Below are 23983 nucleotides of genomic sequence, written 5' to 3'. Positions count from 1 at the left end.
TTTAATCTTGTCGTAAATTACCTGCATGATTTAAAAACAGTGTCTAGAAGATGCTGTGCATAAATATAAAATACTTTACATATAAATTAAAGGAGTCAAAATACAATGACTTTATTTGTAATTGGTTTCAAAAAGGAGAAGGTTTGGCATAAGAAACTGGGTTAAATACTGTGAATCTTAATTTTCCCCATTTTGTAATAACACCTGTGTATCATTTATTCTGAATCATTGTCATTCGCATTTTAAAAGGAAAATCTTGAGAAGTAATTCATCTTTTTATGTTTGTGATTCTTGGCTTTAAAGAGCAAAGTTATAAAATGAATAATGCATGGAAATTTTCATCTCGGTTGTGTGCGTAGCTCAAATTTTCAATGACTTATGGTTCAGATAAGTTGTAGTTCCATTTCTATTCTGCCCAATCCCCTTAATAGCACATCAGAAATCTGAAATGTTTGGTATGTCTTGCAAAATTAACTTTATGGACCCAATTTGTGTTGGGAAAATGATACTAAGAAGCAGTGGGGAAATTATTGTGCGCTTGCATTCTGGAAAGAATGGCTGAATCAAAGCTTTCTTTCAATCAAAAATTATTTGTTTGCTGTATTGATAGCAATAGTAAATTACTCCAAAATGCAATTCAATCGTCTTGAAAAGTATTCAGAGATTTTTCTTCGTTTAAAAGCAAAACATTTTAAGTAGTTAGATGACAAAGAGCAAAGGAAATGGAAAAAGTCATTATGTATATCAGGCAAAAGAGATCTATGTGTAACAGATGAAAGACAAAACTAGCAGAAAAATAATCTACATCCCAAAGAGGTTACCTTCCTTTGAAAGATGAATTGCTCTGATTGAGGAAGGGTCAAGGAGGAGATGGCAAACTCTAAGTTTGGAGTTGTCTGGAGAGGAAGCAGTAATTTTAACCCATAAATGCTAGTTTCAGGTACATTTTGACACAATTCTTTCTAGATAGTATTGCATACTCTGCTTTTTCTCCATTGTTGTAATTACTGTCACCTTGTTTTTAACTGTTTTACAGAGTTCAATTACGCTGGATGATTTAAGGATAGGTTACTAGGGTCCCTTCCCCCCATTTCTAAGACCCTCATTAAATAAGTTATTAAAGCTCTGTAGGGGAATAAACCTGTCTACATTATGCTAAAGTGAGATTGGGAATTACTGTTTTACTTCAGATAACTAAGAGATTTCTTTTGAATCATGTGACAGAAGTTAAAGAATTCATTAGGAACTAGTTTTCCTCAGGACACTTTAGCCATGGTGTAACAAGCTGCCTACATGTCCCCTTGTTAACTACGAGTGGCAAGGACCTTGATAAGATTTTTTCAGGAGTCGCATCACAATTTGAGAGGCAATGAAAAGTCAATGTGTGCCTCTGGGTAACAGTGAAACAGGGAACATGCATCTAGCTTGAATTCACCTTGCTTGCAATGGGAAAATGTATGCATCTCCCTGATCTGCATGTATCTTGGCATGGCAGATATGCTCCAAGTTCTTTCTTCATGTGTTACCCAACTCCTTGTTCCTCTGTTTTGTCTGCTTGCACAGCCTTTAGCTAATCTGCTCCAGTGTCACAATGGGTTTTTGCAGGAATGATGGCATGGTAACTTTGTTTACCATTGGTTTAGCTACTCACAGAGGGGCTAGGAAGCCTTGACCTAAGCAACTGCATCCTAAGGGGTTCATTGCAATCATTAGAACATGCATTTCAAGATTTATAAACAACTAAATTTTTTAACAACTATTCATCTATTGTTTTCCATTGTTGTTTTTCCCCTAATCAGAAACAGATTATTTATTTACTTGTTTAAATTTTTTCTTAACTATCCTTCATCAAAAGGTTTCCAGAGTGGTGTACAAAAGTGTGATGGCATGTTTGATACAGGCATATGCATAATTTTCATGAGGGTAGGATTTTCTAAATGTTAAGGTCCTGACACTATAACATAATGGGGGAGTCGTTCCTGAGTCTGGCAGATAGTCTTATTGACTGTTCTAAATAGGATTGCACTCCCAGCGAAATATCAGATTCATAGTCTGGGAGTACTCCTTGGAAGCCCAAGTTGTTGTCCTTTCTGCCAGTTTCAACTGGTACACCAGGTACAGACTGTCCTGGACAGAGATACGTTGGGCACAGTGGTGCATGTACTAGTGCTGAGTACTAATAACCTCAGACTGCACCACTGCAATGTACTCTATGTGGGGCTGCTCTTAAGCTTGCTCCTGAAGTTGCAGCTAGTGCAGAATGCTGCAGCTCAGCTGTTGTCAGGAGTGTCTCCTTTTCAGAATGTAAATCTTGTGCTCAGTGAACTATACTGGCTACCTATTTGCTACTAGGATATGTTTAAGGTTCTGTTATTGATGTATAACCCCCTAAAAAAACCTAGGGGCCAGGATATTTGAGAGAACACCTTCTCCCTTACCAGTCTGTCTGGCCACTGAGGTTATTGGAGTTTTTATTGTTTTTAATACTGCAATTGATTTTTATTATGTGTCTTATTGTTTTACACCACCTTGGGAGGGCTCCTGCATTGAAAGGTGGCCAAGAAATACTTTAAATCATCATCATCAGGTAGACACTGGTGGTTCGTCTGAAGTTCTCTCAGAGTAGAGACTTCAGGGTATTAGCTCCTTCTCTATGGAACTCCCTGCCTGTTGATGTCAGGCAAGCATTGATGGTTGTTGTTTTTGTTCTTTTCGGTATTTTTTGAGGCTGCAGCCTAAACAGATTAATTGACTAATGATGTAATCCCATGGATATTCAGACAGAAAAAAAGTCTTACAACTCCCAGCATACCCTACCCTAGCCAGCCATGTTGGCTGAGGTATGCTGGGCATTATAAGACACTTTTTCTGTGCAAATATGCATAGATGGCACCCTAAAAGTCTGAAGGTGAATCTACTAGTTTAAAATTGCAAATGAATGTATTAAGATTTTAAAAACAAATAAATAGAGAGTTGCTTTCCAGAAGCTTCATTCGCTGGCATCAATTTTGAAATTTTCATGGATCAGGCAGCAGAAAATGTGCCTTTTGTAGTTCACCAGGGACACATGCATCTTCTGTGCATCATTACAGGGTTAAAGCAATTAGCATTCTGAGAGCCAGTGTGGTGTAGTGCCTAAGTGTCAGACTGGGTGTTGGGAGATCCAGGTTCTAGTCCCCACTCGGCTGTGGAAACCCACTGGGTGATTTTGGGCAGTCACAGACTCTCAGCCCAACCCACCTCACAAGGTTGTTGTCAGCCTAACCCACACCTCTTTTTTTTTTGTCTTGCATACAATGTATCCCCTGGTCTGAGGCTTTACATTACCTCAAGGAAGTCTGTGTTTCATATGGGTCAAGGTCACCCCATTTCAGGGGAAACCATCAGCATCCCTTTCTATATCTTCCCGGCCAGAGGACGTAGCTCTTTCATTATCTGACTCTGAAGATGACAGCCCTGAAGCTTCTCCTGTCCTTCACCCATGCTGGAGCATGAGACTGCAAAAACAGATACCAGCGGTTAATAATTATAGTCAGCATCTAGTAGGAGTGGGGCCACTGAAACATCAGTATCGGCCCTCTTTCTTAATGCTTCAGTTGACTGCGTCCTTTGCTGGAATAACCTTGTAGGAAGAGATTCATTTCCTACAAGGCACTATCCAAGGTGCTGACATGACTCCTGCTTCTCTTGATGTGACCAGAATAGACAGTGAACACCATGTTGTAGTCCACTTCCCCTGGACCTCTTACCAAGTAAGGCACAAAAAGATTTTTCACTATGTAAATTGAAATACATATTGTAACAAAAGGAATAGTACTTGAAAATTAATCTGCTGTGGTATGTACCCAATTAATTGGGTTATTATTTTAGTCAGCCCAGTTAATCTGGCTGCTCTTTTAATCTGTTTTAGTAATCAATTAAAGATGTATCCCTAATCCTCCCCCCTACTACAGATTGCATGCTGTGAATGGTTATCTCATTCATAATAACTTTAGTAGCTACTTTCTGGGGTGGTGGGCACTACAAGTTCCATTACAGAGTTAGAGCTGCAAAGAGCCACCTTCTTTTATAAAGAGGATTAAATCACAGAATTAGTTTCAATTTTAAAATATTAAGAGATTTGCATTTATGTGGAGAATGTTAAATGCAATAGGCAGTACTCATCAAAGTTGTAGAATGATTTATGACAATTGTGTACTTAAAAACTGAAGCTGACAAAACTGCCCACTCAACAGTCTACTTTTTGCCAAAAATAATAATAATAAACCCATATCACTGAATGTTAGTCACTCTAAACACACTTATTTGGGTGTAAACTCCATTGGACACAGTGGAAACATTCTTACGAATAAATCTGCGTTGGATTGCACTGCATGTCTCTGATGATGGGCTTATCTAGACAGTTATGTTCTAGTCACTTGTTGACAGCAAGGACCACATCCTGTCATATATAATCAGTGTAACATACTAATTGGAGTTCTATTTCATCTGAAATATTTTTGTAAACTACAAGGACAGAATAAAGATATTTTTAAACACCACTCTTGATCTGTATGCTGACTTTTCAATCATTACATTCTCTCAATCAAAGGAAGAAAATATATACACATTTTTGGGGAAAGAGGGGTTCAACTTCTCTTGCCTGGATCTTAAAAACAGATGTGAATGATTAATGTGTTTGGATTGCTTTGATGCATTTTATTTTCTTTCAGTCTAGTCATTTCACATTTTGCTTATTTCACATTCTACTTCGGATAGCTTTGCATTTCTTAAGTCCCTGTATGGCTTCTGGTCATATGAAAAGTGTAATTCAAAGCACAGGACTTCAAAAATAATATTTGTTTCAGGTCTATGGTTTCTTCAACTGAGCGGAGTTGCAATTATCTCTTTTCAGGATTGTGCCAAGAACAGATAGCAAGCATATGCAAAAGCAGAGAACTGACATATAAGATGTTGGAGTTTATCCAAAGTCTCCCTTGCAGGAATAGCCAAAGAAGTAGATGCTTGCTCTCACAATTTATATGGTTTCAGGGTTTGGGTAACTAAGCTGAAACTGTTTTATTTGCAACTGGAAGCGATTTTCAGAGAGCTAATGAAAGACAGAAAGGCATAACATAATATCAGCTGATTGCATAGTAAAGGCTGTATGAGACAGTTAACTTTAGCGAGATGGGTTCAGAAGGCTTGGAGTCAAGAACAGAGTTTAGTGAATCAAATTTATTCTCAGTTAATATTCTTTTATATTCCTTTAATTCGGGGGAGGGTAGGTCTTTATATTTTAAATTGATTCATTACTTTCAGCACATATGTATCTTAGTTCCTGTTAAACGATTGATATTGATCCATACTTAAGATAACATCTAGGTATAATTGAAAATGTTGTTCTGCTGTTCAAAATTGTTAACATGAAACTGCAGGCTTGCTCACTTATTCCACTTTCCAGGAATATATAAATAATTTCAGCTATTACTTACAACCTTAAGTCTTAAGCTGGTGAGCTGTTTAAAATAATAAGACTGTTTTATTTAAATTTTATGTATCTCAGAAGTTTCATAAGAACAGTTTATTTCATATGCATTCAGATAACACAATCAATCTGTATTATACAAATGCATCTTCTCAAATGGATCTTGTCATAGGGACAGTTCTGAAAGCTTTTAATAAAGGAATTACTGTTTTGTATTTGAAGTACAGTATCCCAATACATCGGGAGATGTTAATTATTCTACTTCAGCTATATCAGAAAATGCTTTGTGTGACCTCGCACACAAAGGATGCGGGAAACTCCTTTTGCGTGTTATGTAAAATGTATAGTGTTCTCTCTGCAGCAATTCTCTCCAGAACTGGCTTGGCTGGAAAAGAGATTCTTCTGCACAGATTTCAAAAGCTGAAAAGTCCATACTAGTCCATAAGTCCTCACAGTACTACCCATCCTATAAGACTATATGATAAATATGCAAATGCTCTCAGGATTTGCTCTCTTTTGCTGAAGACCTCCAAAGGTAATAGGTTCTATTGGTGAACACTGACCACCAAGAAATTTCTCCTAATGTGCAACCAGGGCCAGATTAAGACATGCTGAGGCCCTAAGTCATATCAAGATTCAGAGGCCTCATAAAGAGAAAAAAGCATATTGCGTTATAAGAGGAAGGGTGATCAAAGGGTACCACCCAGTGTTACGGGATGATTGTATTTAAACTGTGTTAGATAGCCTTCTCTGATGAGTGGCATAAAAGCACTAATAAAGAAAGTTAATTTGAACTTCTTCTAAATTGTGAAGAAGTTAAAATGTGTTTTATCCCAAGAGCCAAACTATATATAATGTTCTTCTTTAGATGGTTTAGATGACATGACTTGAAGTTAAGGTACAGGTAAGAATCTGTGGGTGTACAGTATATGTTTGTGACAATTTGATGGTTTTCAATGATTAAGAGGACATCCAGGAATGGATTAGTATATGATGGGGTATATGTGTTCCCATTGTTGTAACTTGAAGATGCAAATAGTGATTGTCATTGAACATGAAATTATTACACGCTCACAAATGTGATGGACATTTTGGGCTGTCATACCAAATATCACTAATATTAGAAATATTAATGGGAAAATGACGTAATTAAGATCCCCAATTCTAAATGCAGCTTGTCAGTCCCCATGCTGCTATTTGTCTATGCTGCATTTTACAAGTCACTTTCAACAATACGGTTTTTCAAGGACTTTAACTGCACTGTGGAATCACATGAAAAGACCAAGAACTGGCTGCAGAAGGCACAATTACCTCAGCAGGTGCCTTCAGCCTACTCAAACCACAAACAGAGAGCAAACAAGACTTTAGTCAAAGCATATAAGAAGGACAGAGAGGTGATGCACTCAGGTTATTTTAGTATCTTCACTCTATACCAATATTCATAAAATAATTACTGGTATTTATGCGTTGATTCTTTTGTGAGAAATGACAGATGAAAATCTTCCATTTTGGAAGCTGTGCTGTGGAAAATATTTGGTTTTGAAAGGACTTTCCTGTAGTCATTTACTGAAAAGACATGCAATGAATAGATTTTTAATAGAAGTTCAGTAACCAATGGGGTAAGTAATGAGGGATTCATATTTAACCTTTTAAAGGCTATCTACACTTCAAACATAAATGAATTTAATAGTAATTTACTTTCTATGGGATCCTTGGGAATTGGAGCAAAGTAGGTGCACAGTGATCTCTTAACAAGAGCATTTTAGCACCCTCAGCGAAGTACGATTTCTGTAGATATGCCCATTTTGCTGGAAGAGGAGTATTGATGACTTACCATTTAAAGACATGTTTTTGCTTTAGCAAGTAGTCGTACTTGCAAGAGAACCTTGTTATTTGCTATGTAGTGACTACTGCATGCACATGATGAAATTTCACCATGTGGTCTTATCAGTTGGTTAGCAAGATTAACAAAACGTTGGGGTTTGTAGGGAAATACAAGGAAAGAATTTTTATTTGCTTGTCTTGTAATATTTATATACTGTGAGTGAGGTTATAATATAAGCAGGTAGGCCAGAAACCTGGCTCTGCTACTTTGTATTGGGTCTAAGACAGTTGTAGCTGCCTTGGTAGCAATTGCTAAGTGGGGGGTGGGGTTCAAACATGCAGGGCTGATACAGTATGAGAAAGAATACTGAAGGTAATGTTCTGTGGGAAGGAGCACAGAAGGTAATGTTCGGTGAGCAGCCTGAGATAAGGGGAAGTTTTTTCAGAACAGCCCATTTCAAGGCCACAAGGCCAGAAATGTTGAGGATAGCTCCTCCACCTGAAGTTTGCCTGATTGATCTGAACAAATCCAAGAGGCCTGGCGGATGGAGTAGGGAAGCCTCCCTTGGCACTTAAAGGTATGGGCTATGAGCAGGAGTTAGGGTAAGTGAAAGACTAGCCATTTGTCCTTAGCCTGCAGAGTGTGTCCAAAAAGGTTAGAATAGTAAAAGGAAAGCTGCTCTATCACACTTTGATAAGTAACCCACACTGGAAGAAGCAGTTATTTGTTGATGCTTGTGTCTTGTCTCTTTATTCTGGGGGTATGGGTGCAAAAGCTATTGGGAGCTAATTTCGCTGAGGAACACTCTCTTAAATATTAGGAAATGTATCTTAACCTTAGTCCTGAATAACTAAGAACTATACACTTAAGCAATCTCATCCTTCTATCTGAATAGCAGCTCATTATTTGTTGTTGTTTATTCGTTCAGTCGTTTCCGACTCATTATACCCGTCTGATAATAATCCATTAACAAACATCTTAATTTTGTTCATTTTACGAGCTTGTTTCTTGATGTTCAGTCCTTTGCCTATGCCATAAGAACCAAGCTATTGGGTTTCTATAAGGTACAGGGCGGTTATTTTGGTAACAGTAATTAAAGATTACGTAGTTAATGAAGCATTCCCTCGCTGAGAGGTCCATCTGAGATCTTTATTAGACACTCTGGTAGGGAGGTCCATAAACCAAAGGTTAGAAGGTTGAAAAAGGAAACATAATTGGGATAACCACTTTGTTTATCCAAGGTCCATGCTCAATATCTACCAAAGAAGATATGCTACTCCCATATTTACCTTTGGATGACAAAGACTAGCAAAAAAATCTATAATTCGTATTTCACACAATAAGTACCTGCTACACAGTCCAAATAAGATAGCATGTTTGAAGGGGTGGATAGGGTTCCATTGCCCTCTTATAAGTATAGAGGCCTTATAGCAGGAGTGTAGAACATCATTCAGTCTGAGGGCCAGATCCCATTTCAGAGAAGCTCTCTGGAGCTGTATTCCAGTGGTGGGTGGGGTTGAATGCAAAAGGGGTGGAGCAAAAAGAAAAACCCCACACCAAATCATCATATTTTAGTTTAAAATGCAAGGGCCAATAATTAAGAATTTGGAGGGGCATTTCAACCTTTGAGATTTGGGGGGAAACTGCCAAGAAACCCTAGACCTGATGTCACTGGACCACTGCCTTATAGCATCTCCAATTTCAGGTAAGTCTCAAAACTTTTGTGGTATATTATCCACCTAATTAAGCTAGGGCTTTCTGATTTCATACTACTCCTATTTCACAGCAAGGTTTTTAGGTCCAAGAGATATCACTACCTGGAGAAAGTGAGGGATATAGAATTATTTGTGTTGGATGATGCAGCTCTAATTGAACAAATCAAAAGTCAGGAAGTAACACCATATCCCAAGAAATCTTGACACCATATATGATAGTTTCCCAAAATGTGTAGGACATAGCCCCATTTAGAAAATAAGGATGCCAAGTCTTGTTTCATTTGGCAGAAACACACTTGGATTAACAGGAAGAGACACTAATTGGCTTGTGCTTTTAAGTTGCAATGACAGGAAATGGGAGTTAGGATCAGAAGAAAGCTACAAAGCAACACTGGTCACTTATCAAAAGAGGCTGATAAATTCATGTAGGAACAAACATGATAACAAGTTACTTTTGAACCCAACCTAAGTAATGCAGCATATTACTAACAAAGAGTGATATGCTTTGTATTTTGTAATTCACATAGATACGTTTAGATTTTTAGCATTAACTTGTGACTTATGATTCTTTTTGTCCAGGAAACTTACTATATTTTTTAATGTCATTATGAGCAGAAGATATTGTTTGCGCGAGGCTAAGATAGCTAATTATCTTCAGTTGATTTAGAATTTTTTACCAAAGATCTGAGTGTATGGATAACTTGGTAGTTATCTTTGCAGGGAAAAATCCAGATGCATAAAATCATCAGACTCTGGAGGACAGAAAAATTAAGGCATAACAGAAACTGATTTCAGTCCAAGTTCACTTTTATTTCTGATTTCAGCTATTGATTATACAAAGGAAAATATATAGCAATGAATTAAGAATACAGTTTCATTACAGTCTAAATTTTGACAGCCCTATTCATTGTGATGTCAGATATTTTTCATTTTCTGAAATGGTATTATATTTATGTGCTAGAGACTATGGCTAGATCTACACCTTGTGCCAAATCGTTACAAATGTGGAATAAAAAGCAAGAAATAATACTATGAAAGCGGTATATGGAATGCATCCTGTGTCCCAACAGTTGTTAGTGCACTTCAATACTTCTGAAAAGCAGTAGCGTAGATCTAGCCTATATTTCTTCTGTTTCAGAAAATTATGAGCACATGGCTTCCTAACCTAGCAACTGCATTAAAAAGCAGTGTATAGCTAAAATAAATTGACACTATTCGTCTGTGGGGCAGTATATAAATGTAATAAATAGAATAGAAAATAGAATAAAGGTCCTGTAAATCAGGAGGAATTTTTTATGAACATTATCTAGAATAGGGATAATAGCGTTTTACATTTCCCTTTCCATTGAATAGTAGAAAATTCCAAAGGTTTAACAGAATCATTTCCCTTCTGAAAACTATTGGAACCTTGTAGCATGCTTGTAATCTCTGTGTAGTTGAAAAGAAGGGAGGGTGACAATAAGGACATAGACAGGAAATAAGCACTTGACATAGCACTGCTGTAAGTGATCTCGAGTGCAACACCAATAGCATATGCTGGCGTGGCAGGTTATCCAAGGAAATCTGTCGCACCAGCTTAAGATATTGATGTTGTGCTAGAGGCCACTGAGTTCCCTAAGGCTGTTGATTATGAGCAAAATTCAGACTATTTTATTTTGCTTTAGCTAGATTCAAATTGCAATAATATTTTTGCTTGTTTGTTTGAGCAGTGGTTTTTATTTTCCATTTTGCAGGTGCTAGAGCTATCAGCCTATCATACTGTTTTATCCTTCAAGCAGACTTTTTTAATACTTAAGGTATATATAAAAGCTAGGAAGATGGTCAACTATTCACTTTGCACAGCAGAGCTTTGACAGTAGATTTCATTTAACCTTCATACACAAGAACAAAAAGCTTACAAAAATGATTTGGGCATTTTGCTAACCCAAATCAAATTCCAATATATCCTGCATTAGTAAAACATCCCAAAATAAATCCATACATTTATGTATCTACTCTCCCAATATCCTATTATATCCCTCTCTAAATATCACTGCTTACCATAATTTCATACAAAGCTTTCATATCTTACTAACATTTGATAATCATTGTTGCAGTGTGTTGCAGGCAGTGGCCAGGGAAGTGGTGGCAAGGGAAATGCTAGAGGAATTACTGTTTCCCAAGGACTCTGAGGTGAGGACTAGGAACAATGGTTTGGATCTAGACTAAGGAAGTTAAATTGAGTTCCCATTGAAATCAGTTGGCTGAAGTCATGACTAGCTTAGCCCATGGATTTCAATGGGACTTAAGTTCAGCTAGTTAGTCTGGATGGAACACAGTGGATTGAAGTTATGGCATTTAGATTAGATACCAAGAGAAGACTGTCTTCAATCACAGGAAGTTACTTTATGAAAACCCAGAAAAAAATATATTATGGTATGTGATGAATTGTACATTATAGGAAAAACTGTAGTTATTTCATTTGGCAGAAACACACTTGGATTAACAGGAAGAGACACTAACTGGCTTGTGCTTTTAAGTTGCAATGACAGGAAATGGGAGTTAGGATCAGAAGAAAGCTGCAAAGCAATCACTTATCAAAAGAGGCTGATAAATTCATGTGGGAACAAACTTAATAACACGTTACCTTTAAATCCAATCTAAGTAATGCAGCATATTACTAACAAAGAGTGATATGCTCTGTATTTTGTATTTCACATAGATACGTTTAGATTTTTAGCATTAACTTGTGACTTATGATTCTTTTTGTCCAAGAAACTTACTACCCTATTTCTTTGATTCTAAGACACACTTTTTCCCCCATATAAACATCTCTAAAAATGGGGTGCATCTTAGAATCGCGAGTGTGTCTAAGTTTTTTTTTTTTTCCTGTTGGTGGTACTGAAAATAGTGTGCGTCTTACAATCGATGGCATCTTACAATCAAAGAAATACAGTATATTTTTTAATGTCATTATGAGCAGAAGATATTGTTTGTGCGTGGCTAAGGTAGCTAATTATCTTCAGTTGATTTAGAAGTTCTAGTCCAGAGAGCTTTGGCTATGGGGCGGTATATAAAGGTAACAAATAAATAAATATTCTATTGTTTCAATTGGGGGGCTGAAAATAGCAATTTATGCAGGTGTGTAACTATTTTCCCAAACATGCTTTTATTATAGTGGTCAGTATTTTCCCAATCCTACTCAGTGACATCATTTCCCCTATTGCTGCAGCTTTGGAGCCATTTCCTCCCATTATTATTGCTTCTTTCTTGGTTATTGGATGTAGTAATGATCCCAGCCAATCATAGAGATCACTCAGCAATCAGGATAACATCACAATAATGTGTAGATTTATATATAGGATGTTATAACAGAGAACAAAGACAATTGATAGAACTAAAAAGAATGCTGGTATTGTCAAAAATATCTTCTGTAACTTTTTGAGCTTGTGGGTTAAAATTATTACTAAATTGGTTTCATTAAATTTAGGTATGCGTTTCAGATTATCATTATTTGATATTCCAAACTTGAAAATAATCCCCCTTATTTAAAAATATATATTAACAGGTCACCTTTAATATTCCATTTTCCGTGTCTCAAATCTTCCTTGGAATTTCTGCACTGCTAGTCTTCTAGATGATAAAGGACATACTTTTTTCTGTGCTCATACAATCTGTGCCAAAGGCAAAAAAATGGCATTTGTATGCAATACATTCTACATTATGTGCATGTTCATCTATCTCAATAACTGACTGTCATCTTTGTGTGCGTATGTCTTGCAGTGATAATAAGAGTCCTATCTTCCTCAAGATGTCAAGTTTTCAGGGATAGATTTCTAGCTGTAGGCAGGTTTAGTGAAGCACTTTACACTGTGAACATTCTCCTTCCAGGCAATGATCATATTAGGCTGCCTAATGCAGCTTTAAAGGAATCTTCCTTTTTCCACCACATGTGCTTCAATCTGAATTATTATTATTTGTGATCGGAGGACTTAAGGACTACATTAACACTGAAACAAATTATGAGGTGTAAGTAGGAAAATATATAAAATCTGGGATGCCACTTCGTGAGCCATTCCTTGGGCATGTCTACACGGAGCAGGGAAGGGGGGAGGATTTTGCGATATGGCGATCGTGAGATCCTCCCCCTCACTCCACATGTGGCACATGATGCCCCTGGAGGAAGGATGACATAGCACCCACCAATTTTTTTTATTGAAGATGAGCACATAAAAAAGATCCTGCTCCCCTCTCTCCCACCTCCGATGGGCACGTTGCTCCTGAAAAGCTCCGTGCCCCATACCCAGTTCCTCGAGTTTACTCACGAGGAGCTGGGACTAAACCAGGATGGCCGCCCACATGTCCCGTGGTCTCAGGACGATCCCGAGACCACGAGAAAAGTTGGTATTAAAGCCGTCCCGGTTATCCTGGGGAAAGGGAGGTGTTGTGTGTCTAGACATGACAGGAAGGATCATCCCTCCCTGCCCCTGGATCCCTTGTGTGTCATGTGGACGCACAGGGATGATCCCAGGGCGATCCCCAGGATAAGCCCTTGTCTGGGCATGCCCCTTGTATGAATAGGCTTTAGGGTGCTTTGCTTGATCACTTTTTCAATGAAAAATTAGAACTTTTCTATGGGGCAATGTTGCTTAGAACATGAGAATTCTGACATATTCCTTTCATTAAAGTAAAATATTGTTATCAATGGTTGAATAATGGTAATCGTCATTATCATCATGTATTAAGTTTTGTGTATCCCTTCATTGTAACTTATCCTTAATGCCAGCCACTTTTGCTCAAATGAACTAAAGTATTATTGATTCAAAATGTGTGTTCTTCTCCTAAGCAAGTTTTTGACAAGGACTAATATTTATAAACCAGCTTCATACTCAGCTAAAAAAGGCTCTCTCATGAGTTCCTGCCAAACACATTTCAGATGTTGGTGAGATAGAAACCCTATTCAGGTGTTTTGTACCTGAGCTGAGCAAACACACAACAAGAGGGAGTTCTCCAGCCCTGGTGCTCTCCATCATTGCACTCATTCCCCTCTACTCATGGAAGGTGACTGTGTGAAGAGGAGAACCTCCTGTATCCTTGGAGACTCTGCACATGAACCAGAACGCTGTTGCTAACCCCTGAAGGAGGAGAAATGCGCACAAAAATCTGTATGGACTTTCATGCAAAACAAAAACAAAAAAATCTAAATTCAGAAAAAGATTGGAAAAATGAGAAACTAAGAGAAACCAAATTTGCTGAGTCATCCATCCCTACCCTAGACACACTTTCTCAGTTAAGATTAGATGAGATTAAGGTTTGTTGCAGGTCTAAGTAGAAACCCACAAATCAGATTGTTTAACTTTATACTGATGGAATAGAATTCCTGTAAGAAGTTGATCAGCTCCTTCACACACACCTAATTCCCCTGAAACGCTCCCCCTCTGAAAGAAGCCACTACTTAGTTTGTGGAATTATTTCCCGCTTTTCCCCTCCTCAGTCTTGCATAGGAAGGAATCTGTGCCTGTTTTGTTTGTCAGTTGTCATTATCCAGTAACTGAATGGTAAGCTTTAATAAAAAGAGATTTTTTTTTAATGGGGGAGGGAGATAAATACTGCTCACTTGTATAATCCTGTGTATGTCTACTAAGAAGTAAATCTCATTGTATTCGATGTGGCTGCTCCTATGAAATGTTCATAGGATTGAATCCTAAGTTACCATTGTGGGGAGTTTTGCAGCCTCTGTATGTTTCCTCAGGAATAAGCCCTGAGTTATGAGCATAGTACTATAAGCTTAATAAACTGGCCATCCCATTCTACCCCCACTGACCTGGCTACCCATTTGGCCCAATCCTATTCATGTTTTGTCATTTATGTTTTTCTCTTCTGCATGAACTGTAGCCTTAGTAATGAAAGAAGGCACTAGGTACATGCTGAGAGGTACTTTCACAGTTACTTAGCCCTAGTTTTGAAAATTGACTCTTTGGCTGAATCTTGATGAGTAACGTATGTGAGGAAAAGACAAGGACAGTTCGCCCATAACAAAAAGGATATTTTTGTTTTGTTTTGTTTAAAAAAACCAACAACAAAAAACCCCCAAAACTGATTTTATGAAGTACTGCTGGATGGAGGAAAAAAAGAAAAGATTCTTGTGTGGAGGGGAACAGAATGTTTGTGATCTGATTGTAGTTTTCTTGTAACAGGTGTGGTCAGTGATTATTATTATTATTATTATTATTATTTATATAGCACCATCAGTGTACATGGTGCTGTACAGGGTAAAACAATAAAATAGTTTTATTGCTTAATCCCTAAAGAGCAATTGTTGAGTTTTTAACTTGTATGGAATAGATTTGATCACTATGAAGGGTGTGGGGAGTGGGGGTGTATTTGTTGAATGGTGCACTTCTTATTTCACTGTTATTTTTGCTAATACTGGTAAAATTTAAATTATTTCTAGCAATTCTAAATTAAATTAGTTTATAAATCAAATCTGTGTCATGAGCCTGTGCCCCACATTTTAACTACTTCGCAATGCTCCTGGGCCTTATTTTCCACAATGCCATGTAAAGACTTGACTGCTGCGGCATTAGAGGAAAAACTAAGATGGTAGTCAGTACTCACAACAAAGTATGACCCTCCTCCCCACCACAGGACCCATCAATGTAGACAGGGAGCCCAGTGAGTGGTACTTTGCCCCTCAGACATCCCTCACCCCAGAGCTGGCCCTGTGAATATTATTCCATTTAAAAAAGAAATTATACACACACTGAAACAACTCCCCCAAAACCCAAACACCATCTATTATTTCAAGAGATAAGGATAGCCTAAAATAGCCTCCCCAACCATGTTTTTTCAAGACTGTCTTGAAGTCTGTAAAAAAATTCCTAACATTAAAAAGCCTGAGATTTTATACTCTGCACCAGATTCATGCATGTACAGAAAATACCCATAGTTTGAGTGCATGTTAGGATTGTGCTGAACTGTGGCCGCACAAGTCTACCATATCTGTAAATCATTTCAAGAGTATGTTTTATTTTGAAATCTGTATCTTTTAAATTGTGAATATTTATTTAACAAACCTTTTCTCTGTGGTATTCATGATTTTCAAAACTATCCTTATATTTTATTTGATTTACATTTATGATTCTTGTATTATGTGCAAGTGTTTTAATATACTTGCCTTAAGGCTTTATGAATAAACTATTGTTAATTAATTTTGCTTTACTTCTTATTCTAGATCAGAGGAGGAAAGCTGATGATCACCTACACAAGGAAGAATGATGCTGGCAAATATGTCTGTGTTGGAACAAACATGGTGGGAGAAAGAGAGAGTGAAGTGGCAGAACTAACAGTTTTAGGTAAGGGAAAGGTCATCTTTAGGAAGTATCACTGTGATATATATGGCTTAGGAGGTTATTCACTATTAAGAAATAACTAGGTTTGCTCAGACAGTGCCACTGCTACCACTCCTGGTTTGCCACATTTCCCTGGCTGGGCCAGGGACACCCATGTTTTTTTTTTTAAATTGAGAGTGAGCAGGGTCGAAGATTGTGGGAAAGGTCTGTGAGGGAAGGTGTCTCTAAAATCACATCATAGGCTTCATGGAATATTTAAAACTGTACCTATGGATGAGCTACCAGGTACTTGAGAGTTTTAGGGGGGTAGAAGGGGAACAGTGTGTATACACCTTGAACCCATTCTACACTGATGTCCCAACCCCTTCCTCCTGCCATATCTCCTTCGACCCCAAATCACTGGAATAGTGGCGCCCCCTCCATGTGTCCCTGCATCAGGGTTTCCCAAGAACATCCTTACTTATACCACCTATGCACTCACAACACTCATTCACCATTGAAACCCACTCTCAACCTTTCAAAAACAACACAATCACAATTCTTGCTTGTGGAAACTAGCCACTGGTCACAAATGGACATCAGGCTACTACCAACCATGCAATAAAGTGCATATTTCCATTCAATCTGCTTCCCTTAGTACCTGCTTATTCTGCTTCCACCTGAAGTGTGGTCACACTTCCCCCCTGGCTCAAGCACAGGGGAAACCCCTTCTTCAACTACCACAGTCTCTCACTCTGGGCAGATGAAGCAGCTTTAATATGTGAGGCCCCCAACCTGTCTCTCACTCAGGGATGGTAATCAACAAGGTAGAACTATAACTATTCTCAAGAGCACCCTGCTCTCTACTAATACAACCGAGGTAATCGTTAAATAAGCAGAGAGTTGACAGCCCAGGGAAGAGAAAAGAAAAGCCAGTCACCCTCACCGTGTATAATTTCTATTATATACTTGGAACTAGGGGAGGGGGGGAATTGTCAAAATCGCTTGCCAAAGGCTCTTGAACCAACTTAGCATTCATGAGATAAGTGGGCAGGTCTTCTTATGGACTGCAAATTGCACACTTAAAGAATAGGAATAAAGATAGTATTCACAATAAAGGGGCGTAAACAGTGGGATCCCTGAAGGATTTGTATTTGAATCAGAGCTTTTAAACTTAGTCATAAATGATCTTAGGCCTGAGCTGGAGAAAGAGATTGCGGGGTCATGATGAAACAGTGTGCCATTAACCTTGCCCAAAGACATTAGCCTAGTGTACCATAATTGTGAAAAAATCTAATTCCATGTTGCCGATTGTTAGCAAATGGATAAAAAAAAAAAAAACCTAATGATTTTATACAAACCTGTGGTGTGATCCGATCTAATACTGTGGGCAGTTCTGGTTGGCATACACAGGATGTTGTAGACCTGAAGGCGGAAAACCAAAATGATCAGGGACCTGGAGCTACTTCCTTGTGAGGAAAAGGTACAATGTTTCAAGTTTTTTTAGTTTAGAAAAAGTACTTTTTTCACATAGAAGACAGGCTTGTTCCATTGTCATCACAATATTACAGTATCTACAATATCCCTTTGGCCCTATACAAGCCAATATACAACCTCTTACCATATGATGTGGAGTTATTGGCTAGTGCTAAAGTTCAGTTTAGTGTGAAGGAAACTAGCTTCAGTTACCTTGAGGCTTGTGTGCTTCCACCTCTCCTCTGTCACAGTTCTAGGGAGGAAATTGGAAGCATCTGCTTCTGCTTTTAAACTAACTAGAGTTCCCCATAACTCTGGGGAATCATATCCTGAATTACAAGTGCCATGATTCCCTGGCAAGATACATGGCATTTGCAGCCATTGAGGAGCCCACATACGCAACTTATTTCCTTTTGGGGAATCATGAGGCCTGTAGTTTAGTCCATTATTCTTGCAGGAGAAAAAAGTTTTTAATGTCATTTGCTGCCTCCTGTGTGTCTCATTGGCTAATTCCAGATTTTGGGGAGGCTGTTCACCATCTGTTATCTCTCTCCGTTTTGTTAAGATAGCCTGCTTTATCACTGGGTGGGGGGGAGTTAATGGGCAAGGGGCCTATGTTTCCTTTCACGACCATTACCTCCCTATGCTTGTAGTGGGAGTTGACAAAGACTGTAGGTATCACAATCTATGCAAAATGCCTGTTGATTGTTCACAAAACGCCTTGCAGTTTGTGGGCACTTGGAATGGCATGAAAACAAGACCTGATAGGTTTGCGAGTCAAGCAGGATGGTGTTTGGCATCCCTTCTTTAGCTCACTTTTCTGGTGCTAATGTATTTTGGTTTTTTTAGGTATGTCTCTGCCATGTCATAGTGCTGTCCTATTCAGACTGCCAGATAAAATATTTCCGTCTTGGGCTTGAAGGTGTCATATTCCCATAATTTCTTTCACTGTAATCTGCTCCCCATTTGTTTCCTTAGAAAGACCATCATTTGTGAAGAGACCAAGTAATTTGGCCGTAACTGTGGATGACAGTGCAGAATTTAATTGTGAGGCACGTGGTGATCCAGTGCCAACAGTAAGATGGCGAAAGGATGATGGAGAATTACCTAAAGCAAGGTATGATCGACTTCAGTAATTTTTTTAGTAGAAGTCAGGTGTATTATTGGTGTGCGATTTACTGTGTGATTGAATTTCCAGAGGGGAAGATTTTAGTCCACTTCATCAGATGCATGAAGTGCTGTCCTGAATTACAGGTGTATGTGCAAATGGTTGTGGGGGAGAGTTGTAAGTAACAAGGACTGAAGGAAATAAAATGCAGAAAACACAAATGGACAAACAGTGATTAACAGTGGCCATTAAAAAAAAATAAAAGTAATTGTTAGTGCTAACACAGATATTCTGGCACTGGTAAACTAATTAATGGTACTATCCAATTGATTGTACCCTCAGTGATCGGAAACCCTCAAACCCGGAGGCGTCCGATCATCCAGTGTAGGACAGGAGGTGAGCAGTAGAGGGGATGTGTGATCCTTCTTGTCCTGCCCTATAGATTTTGTTTAATGGGCTCTTTAGCCTGTCTTACAAGGACCCTTCAGAGGCAGATGAAAATTTGTTAGAAGAAGCTCAGGATAACTCCAGAGATTTTGAGTTTTCTAATTGCAACTAGAATACTATTTCATTAAAATATGGCTAGAGAAAAGGAAGTTTTGAACTATATTTCAGCCTTTGATATGCCATCTTGAATGAGAACTGATCTGCCATTCACACAATTAGCAATTGCATGAAAAGGTTTTAAAAGATACATTTCAAGTGCACAGGACTGATCCGGAACAGGACCCTGGCATGTGCTTTGCCCCTTGGCCCCCTGCTATAGTTCTGATGTATTTTGTGGGGCCCACACCTACCATTTGCAGAAAATGGGGAAGCTCCCATTTGTTCTAATTGGGAGAGAAGGACAACCATCCTAAAGATTAAAAGATTAAGATTGTTAGGACAGCAGCTTGGGCAGAGTTACAAATCTTACAGAGTTCAAAAAGGCCCATTTTAAAAGGGGTAATCAAGCTGGACTCATTCTTAGAAACATGGTTCCCCTTCCTGAATCAACTCTGAATCAACAATTACAAAAAAATCTAAGTTAAATCCAGAAAAGACCTGGATAGTAGGGTTGATTCAGGAATATTCAACCAGTATTGTATAGGGCAAACCCCATGAAAATTCAGTGTTGTAGTTGGTGGGGATGGGGGTTGTCTTCTGGACCCAGCTTTAACTTTGGGTGCTCAGTATTGGCTGTTACTAGGTTGGTGGGCCTTTGCCCAGCCTTGGCTAGCGCGCGCCAAAAAAATCCATTCCTAGAGACTGTACAGTTGGTAATGGTGGCACATGGCATAGTTTGAGCTTGCTGAGTAAAGGTTGGTATAAATGTCTTACATAAATAAATAATAATTAGGCAAATAAGGTTTCAAATTTTATGCTGAAGTTGAAATGTGACTAGAAAGGTGTATCTGTCTTTGTTGTGATTCAGTATAATTCCACAAGAAATTGCATGTGTGCAAACACACAGTGTAATCTATACATGTCTACTCAGAAGTAAGCCCCATTGAGTTTAATGGAACTTACTCCCTGGTAAATGTGTATAGGATCACAAACTTAAACTGTTTGTTTGAGAATGGGGCGTTGGGGGGAAGAAATGAAGCTGTTGTACATAAGTTGATAACTGCCTAAAAGTCCAGCCAACTACTGTCATAATAATCTCCGAAGCAATTCTGCTTTGTGCAGTACTGTTTTGTGGATGGGATACTCTAGCTGGAATACACAGCTTATAAAGAGTAGTTCCAAACTAGAATTAACTGCCTCAGTTATTGAAAATGTTAGGTTGTTTTACTAATTTCAAAACAGCATTTTATTCTGTTGTTGGTACCAATCTAAATTTTAACTAGGGATGTGACTGAATTAAAGAAACATTAACCAGTCCATCCTCATGTTTTACTCTATTGATAAATTTGCGTAATGATAGAACAGCTTTTTCCAGAAGGTTTTGCTGACTGCTTCCCTTTTGGTTTCTGAGTAAGGGAATTTTTAGGGAAAGAGCAATCTTTCTCATGTAAAAGTTATTCCTCTCTCACCACTTCCTTACCTCCCACACATAAAAACTCGCCAGATCATGCAAATAGTCTGGGTCATATTTTTTTTTGTAAGCTTGATATTATATTTGAAATGCTGTTTGTTGGATAGAGCATCCAGTCTCTCAGACTACAAGTTTAGGTATACTTCCTTGGTAGTAAGCTCCTCTGAACACAATGGAATTTACTTGGCTTAACATGCATAGAATTGGAATCATGGGAGCTGAGAAAATTAGACCCAAAGTTCTTAATTCCAGTTCCCCATATGAAATAGAAGAGATGGATATGTTACCAGAGGAGGAAACCGAATTAATTTCTATTTATTCTTCATACACTTTTATCCCCAGTAGTGTCTCACTTGCTTTTTTGAAGGAGCATGTAGAATGTGGGTCTGTGTGCTTAGCCACTGCCCTGTCTGTAAACATGCTAGAGGAATCCTGCTTATGTTTGGTGCTAACAGCCTCATCACTTCTGGCCAGGCCAATTGAAGGTCCATCCACAGAGTAATTGTGGGCTAACTGTTGGGCTAGAATTGTGGGCCTGAAGCGCAGGCAGCCTAGGAAGTAACAACATCACTGTCTGTCACTTGCCATCATCAAGGAGGCTTCCTGCCTCTTCCCCGTCTGGCAAATGTTAAACTTCAGTAAGTCAACACTGTCCCATTCTGAGACAACATTGAATCAAATCAGTCTGATATGCTTTTATCCCTTTGGTTCAGATATGAAATCCGGGATGACCACACCTTGAAAATCCGAAAAGTTATGGCAGGAGACATGGGTTCTTACACCTGTGTTGCAGAAAATATGGTTGGAAAAGCAGAAGCATCAGCAACTTTAACAGTTCAAGGTAAGAATTGCTTTGTGATACTATTTATACTTGGAGAAGAAAAGAAAATGGGTTTTTTAAACAGTAATTTTATTGAACTCATAAATAATCACTGTAGGAACTTGCATAACCAAACACCAGGAAGGTCACTCTGAATTGATTGCTGGATTTCTATTGAACTATTGAAGCATTCCAAATATGATTTTCTTTCAATGTTTGGAAAGAATTATGCTCCATCATGAAAATGGAAAATGATGGCATTTTGCACCCTAGTGTTCTTAGAAGCATATTATTAGTAATATGAATATTTAAGGGTTAACAAAATGGAGAAACTTTTTATTTATGTCCTTGCAATCCCATTGAAAGATTAAATTGAAAATAAGGTAATTTTCTCTTTGAATTGTCCACTGTACTTTTATTACTAGTAGTGCATCTATGTGCTTCCAGTACTTCAGATATTGGTACAATAATTGTTTTTCTTACAGCCAATGGAAACACACACACACACACATGGCTTTTTCTTCTTAAAAGACAGAACCTTGTGTTAGGAAAACAAGCTGGGTCAATACTGTTACTTTCAATTATTTTAGATATTAATATGGGAAAACTGGTCACAGAACTACTAATTCTTTTGCATGTTAAATTCTAGCAGAACTCAGTGACTGAGTATGTGTGAAAATCTGTCATTGGCTTTATATATACATTCCAGATGTTCACTCTTCAGATAATCCCTTGCTTCCTTTCCTGGCTAGAAGGCAGACAGTGATGTCATTCAATTTTGCCCCTCAGCTAATCACAGTGATCTTCTGTCTTGTTCCCTCTTCCTCATGAGTTAGTCTCTGGACCCTGATGGATCTGGACTTCACAGTGTTTGTTAAAACTTATTTTGATACATCTTATCGCAACACTGACTATTTGTAGTTGTTAAGAAAATCATTGTTTTTGTAGTGAGATCATCGTTCACTAGACTGTGCATAAAAATGCAAACTTTCTGGGTTGTTTTGTTATTTGCCAAGCACTGAAGCTTACACTGAAGAACTTAATGGAAAAACAGTAAGTCCCATTTTTAGAAAAAAGGGCAGGATCTACACTACTGCTTTAAAATGTTTTATAACAGTAGTGACAACTCTTGGGGCCCAGGTCACACTACATATACAGTTTTCAAACCATTTTCAGTGTCATATCCTGCTTGGTGTAGATCTGGCCAAAGTGGGGAAATTTTCATAAGTCATTTTAGGTTTTCTCTGTTTTACCTTCTTTCTCTCTCTGGCCTTAGCTAGACCTAAGGATTATCCCAGGCAAATGGAGGGGTCATCGCTGCCTGCTCCCAGGATACCCTGTGTGTCATTTGGATGCACGGGGATGATCCCAGGACAATCCCAGGATATAGGCCTGGTCTAGCCATGGCCTATCTATCTATCTATCTATCTATCTATCTATCTATCTATCTATATTCATTGTGGTCTGAAGTTTATTGTAGTGTTGGCTCTATTTCATAGTAAAGAATTAAAATCTCTGGCCTTTCCTCTGGTTCTTTGATTCTGTTGAATATTAAGAAGATTATTAGTGAAACCCAAGATTAATGCTCGTCCACTCCAGTCATTTTATACAAATTAACCTCTTTCACCAAAGATCTGCTTGTTCTTCCTGGAATGAAATGCATGGATGCCATTAAAAGAATTTACTTTTATTCTTGTAATAATGCTGAAATCTTAAATCTGTAAGTATATCAAAACTCTTGAAGTAATACAATGTTCAAGTACTTTGGATACAGGTGATCGCATGAATTCAAAAAGGCATATATAGGTAAAACATAACTTTGTGTGAAATCTTTCTAGATTGTAGACTGGCAAAGTTCTAAAGTGATTTTCAGTGGTTTGTATAACAGAATATTGAAAAAAGAATCTTCATATTGTGAGGCTAATCTATATATGAACTTTAATTTATCAAATGAAGGAGCAAATAGACATGATTGCTTGGTCTGTTAGAGATATAGAAATGTAATAAAATAAAAAAATAAAAATAAATTATACCATTCATACAATTAGCAACTCCATGAATTGTTTGTTTGTTTTTAGAGTAAATTGGAAGTTCAGGTACCCTGATGAAGAAGTTTAGGGAGCTCCTAACATTGTGGCCCTGGTACAATCCAGGGCCACAGCAAGACGCAAATAATTAAAGCTTCCCTAACCCACTCCTCCATTAGGTCCTGATTCAGATTGTGGTCCCCACAGCTGCTATTTAC

The 23983-nt window shown here is 38.1% G+C and overlaps 1 protein-coding gene across 1 annotated transcript in view; it reads left to right on the top strand.

The window, feature by feature from the left end:
- The window catches only part of ROBO1 (roundabout guidance receptor 1), a 641108-nt gene that overhangs the window by 517770 nt on the left and 99355 nt on the right, over positions 1–23983 (top strand). The window contains exons 5-7 of the mRNA XM_063126766.1: positions 16221–16341; positions 18772–18910; positions 21632–21759. Of these exons, the coding sequence (XP_062982836.1) occupies positions 16221–16341; positions 18772–18910; positions 21632–21759 (388 nt within the window). The remainder of the gene's footprint in view (positions 1–16220; positions 16342–18771; positions 18911–21631; positions 21760–23983) is intronic.

This window comes from Elgaria multicarinata, chromosome 5 (assembly GCF_023053635.1).
Source record: "Elgaria multicarinata webbii isolate HBS135686 ecotype San Diego chromosome 5, rElgMul1.1.pri, whole genome shotgun sequence".
Lineage (NCBI taxonomy): Eukaryota > Metazoa > Chordata > Lepidosauria > Squamata > Anguidae > Elgaria > Elgaria multicarinata.
This window is presented reverse-complemented; position numbering and strand designations above follow the sequence as displayed.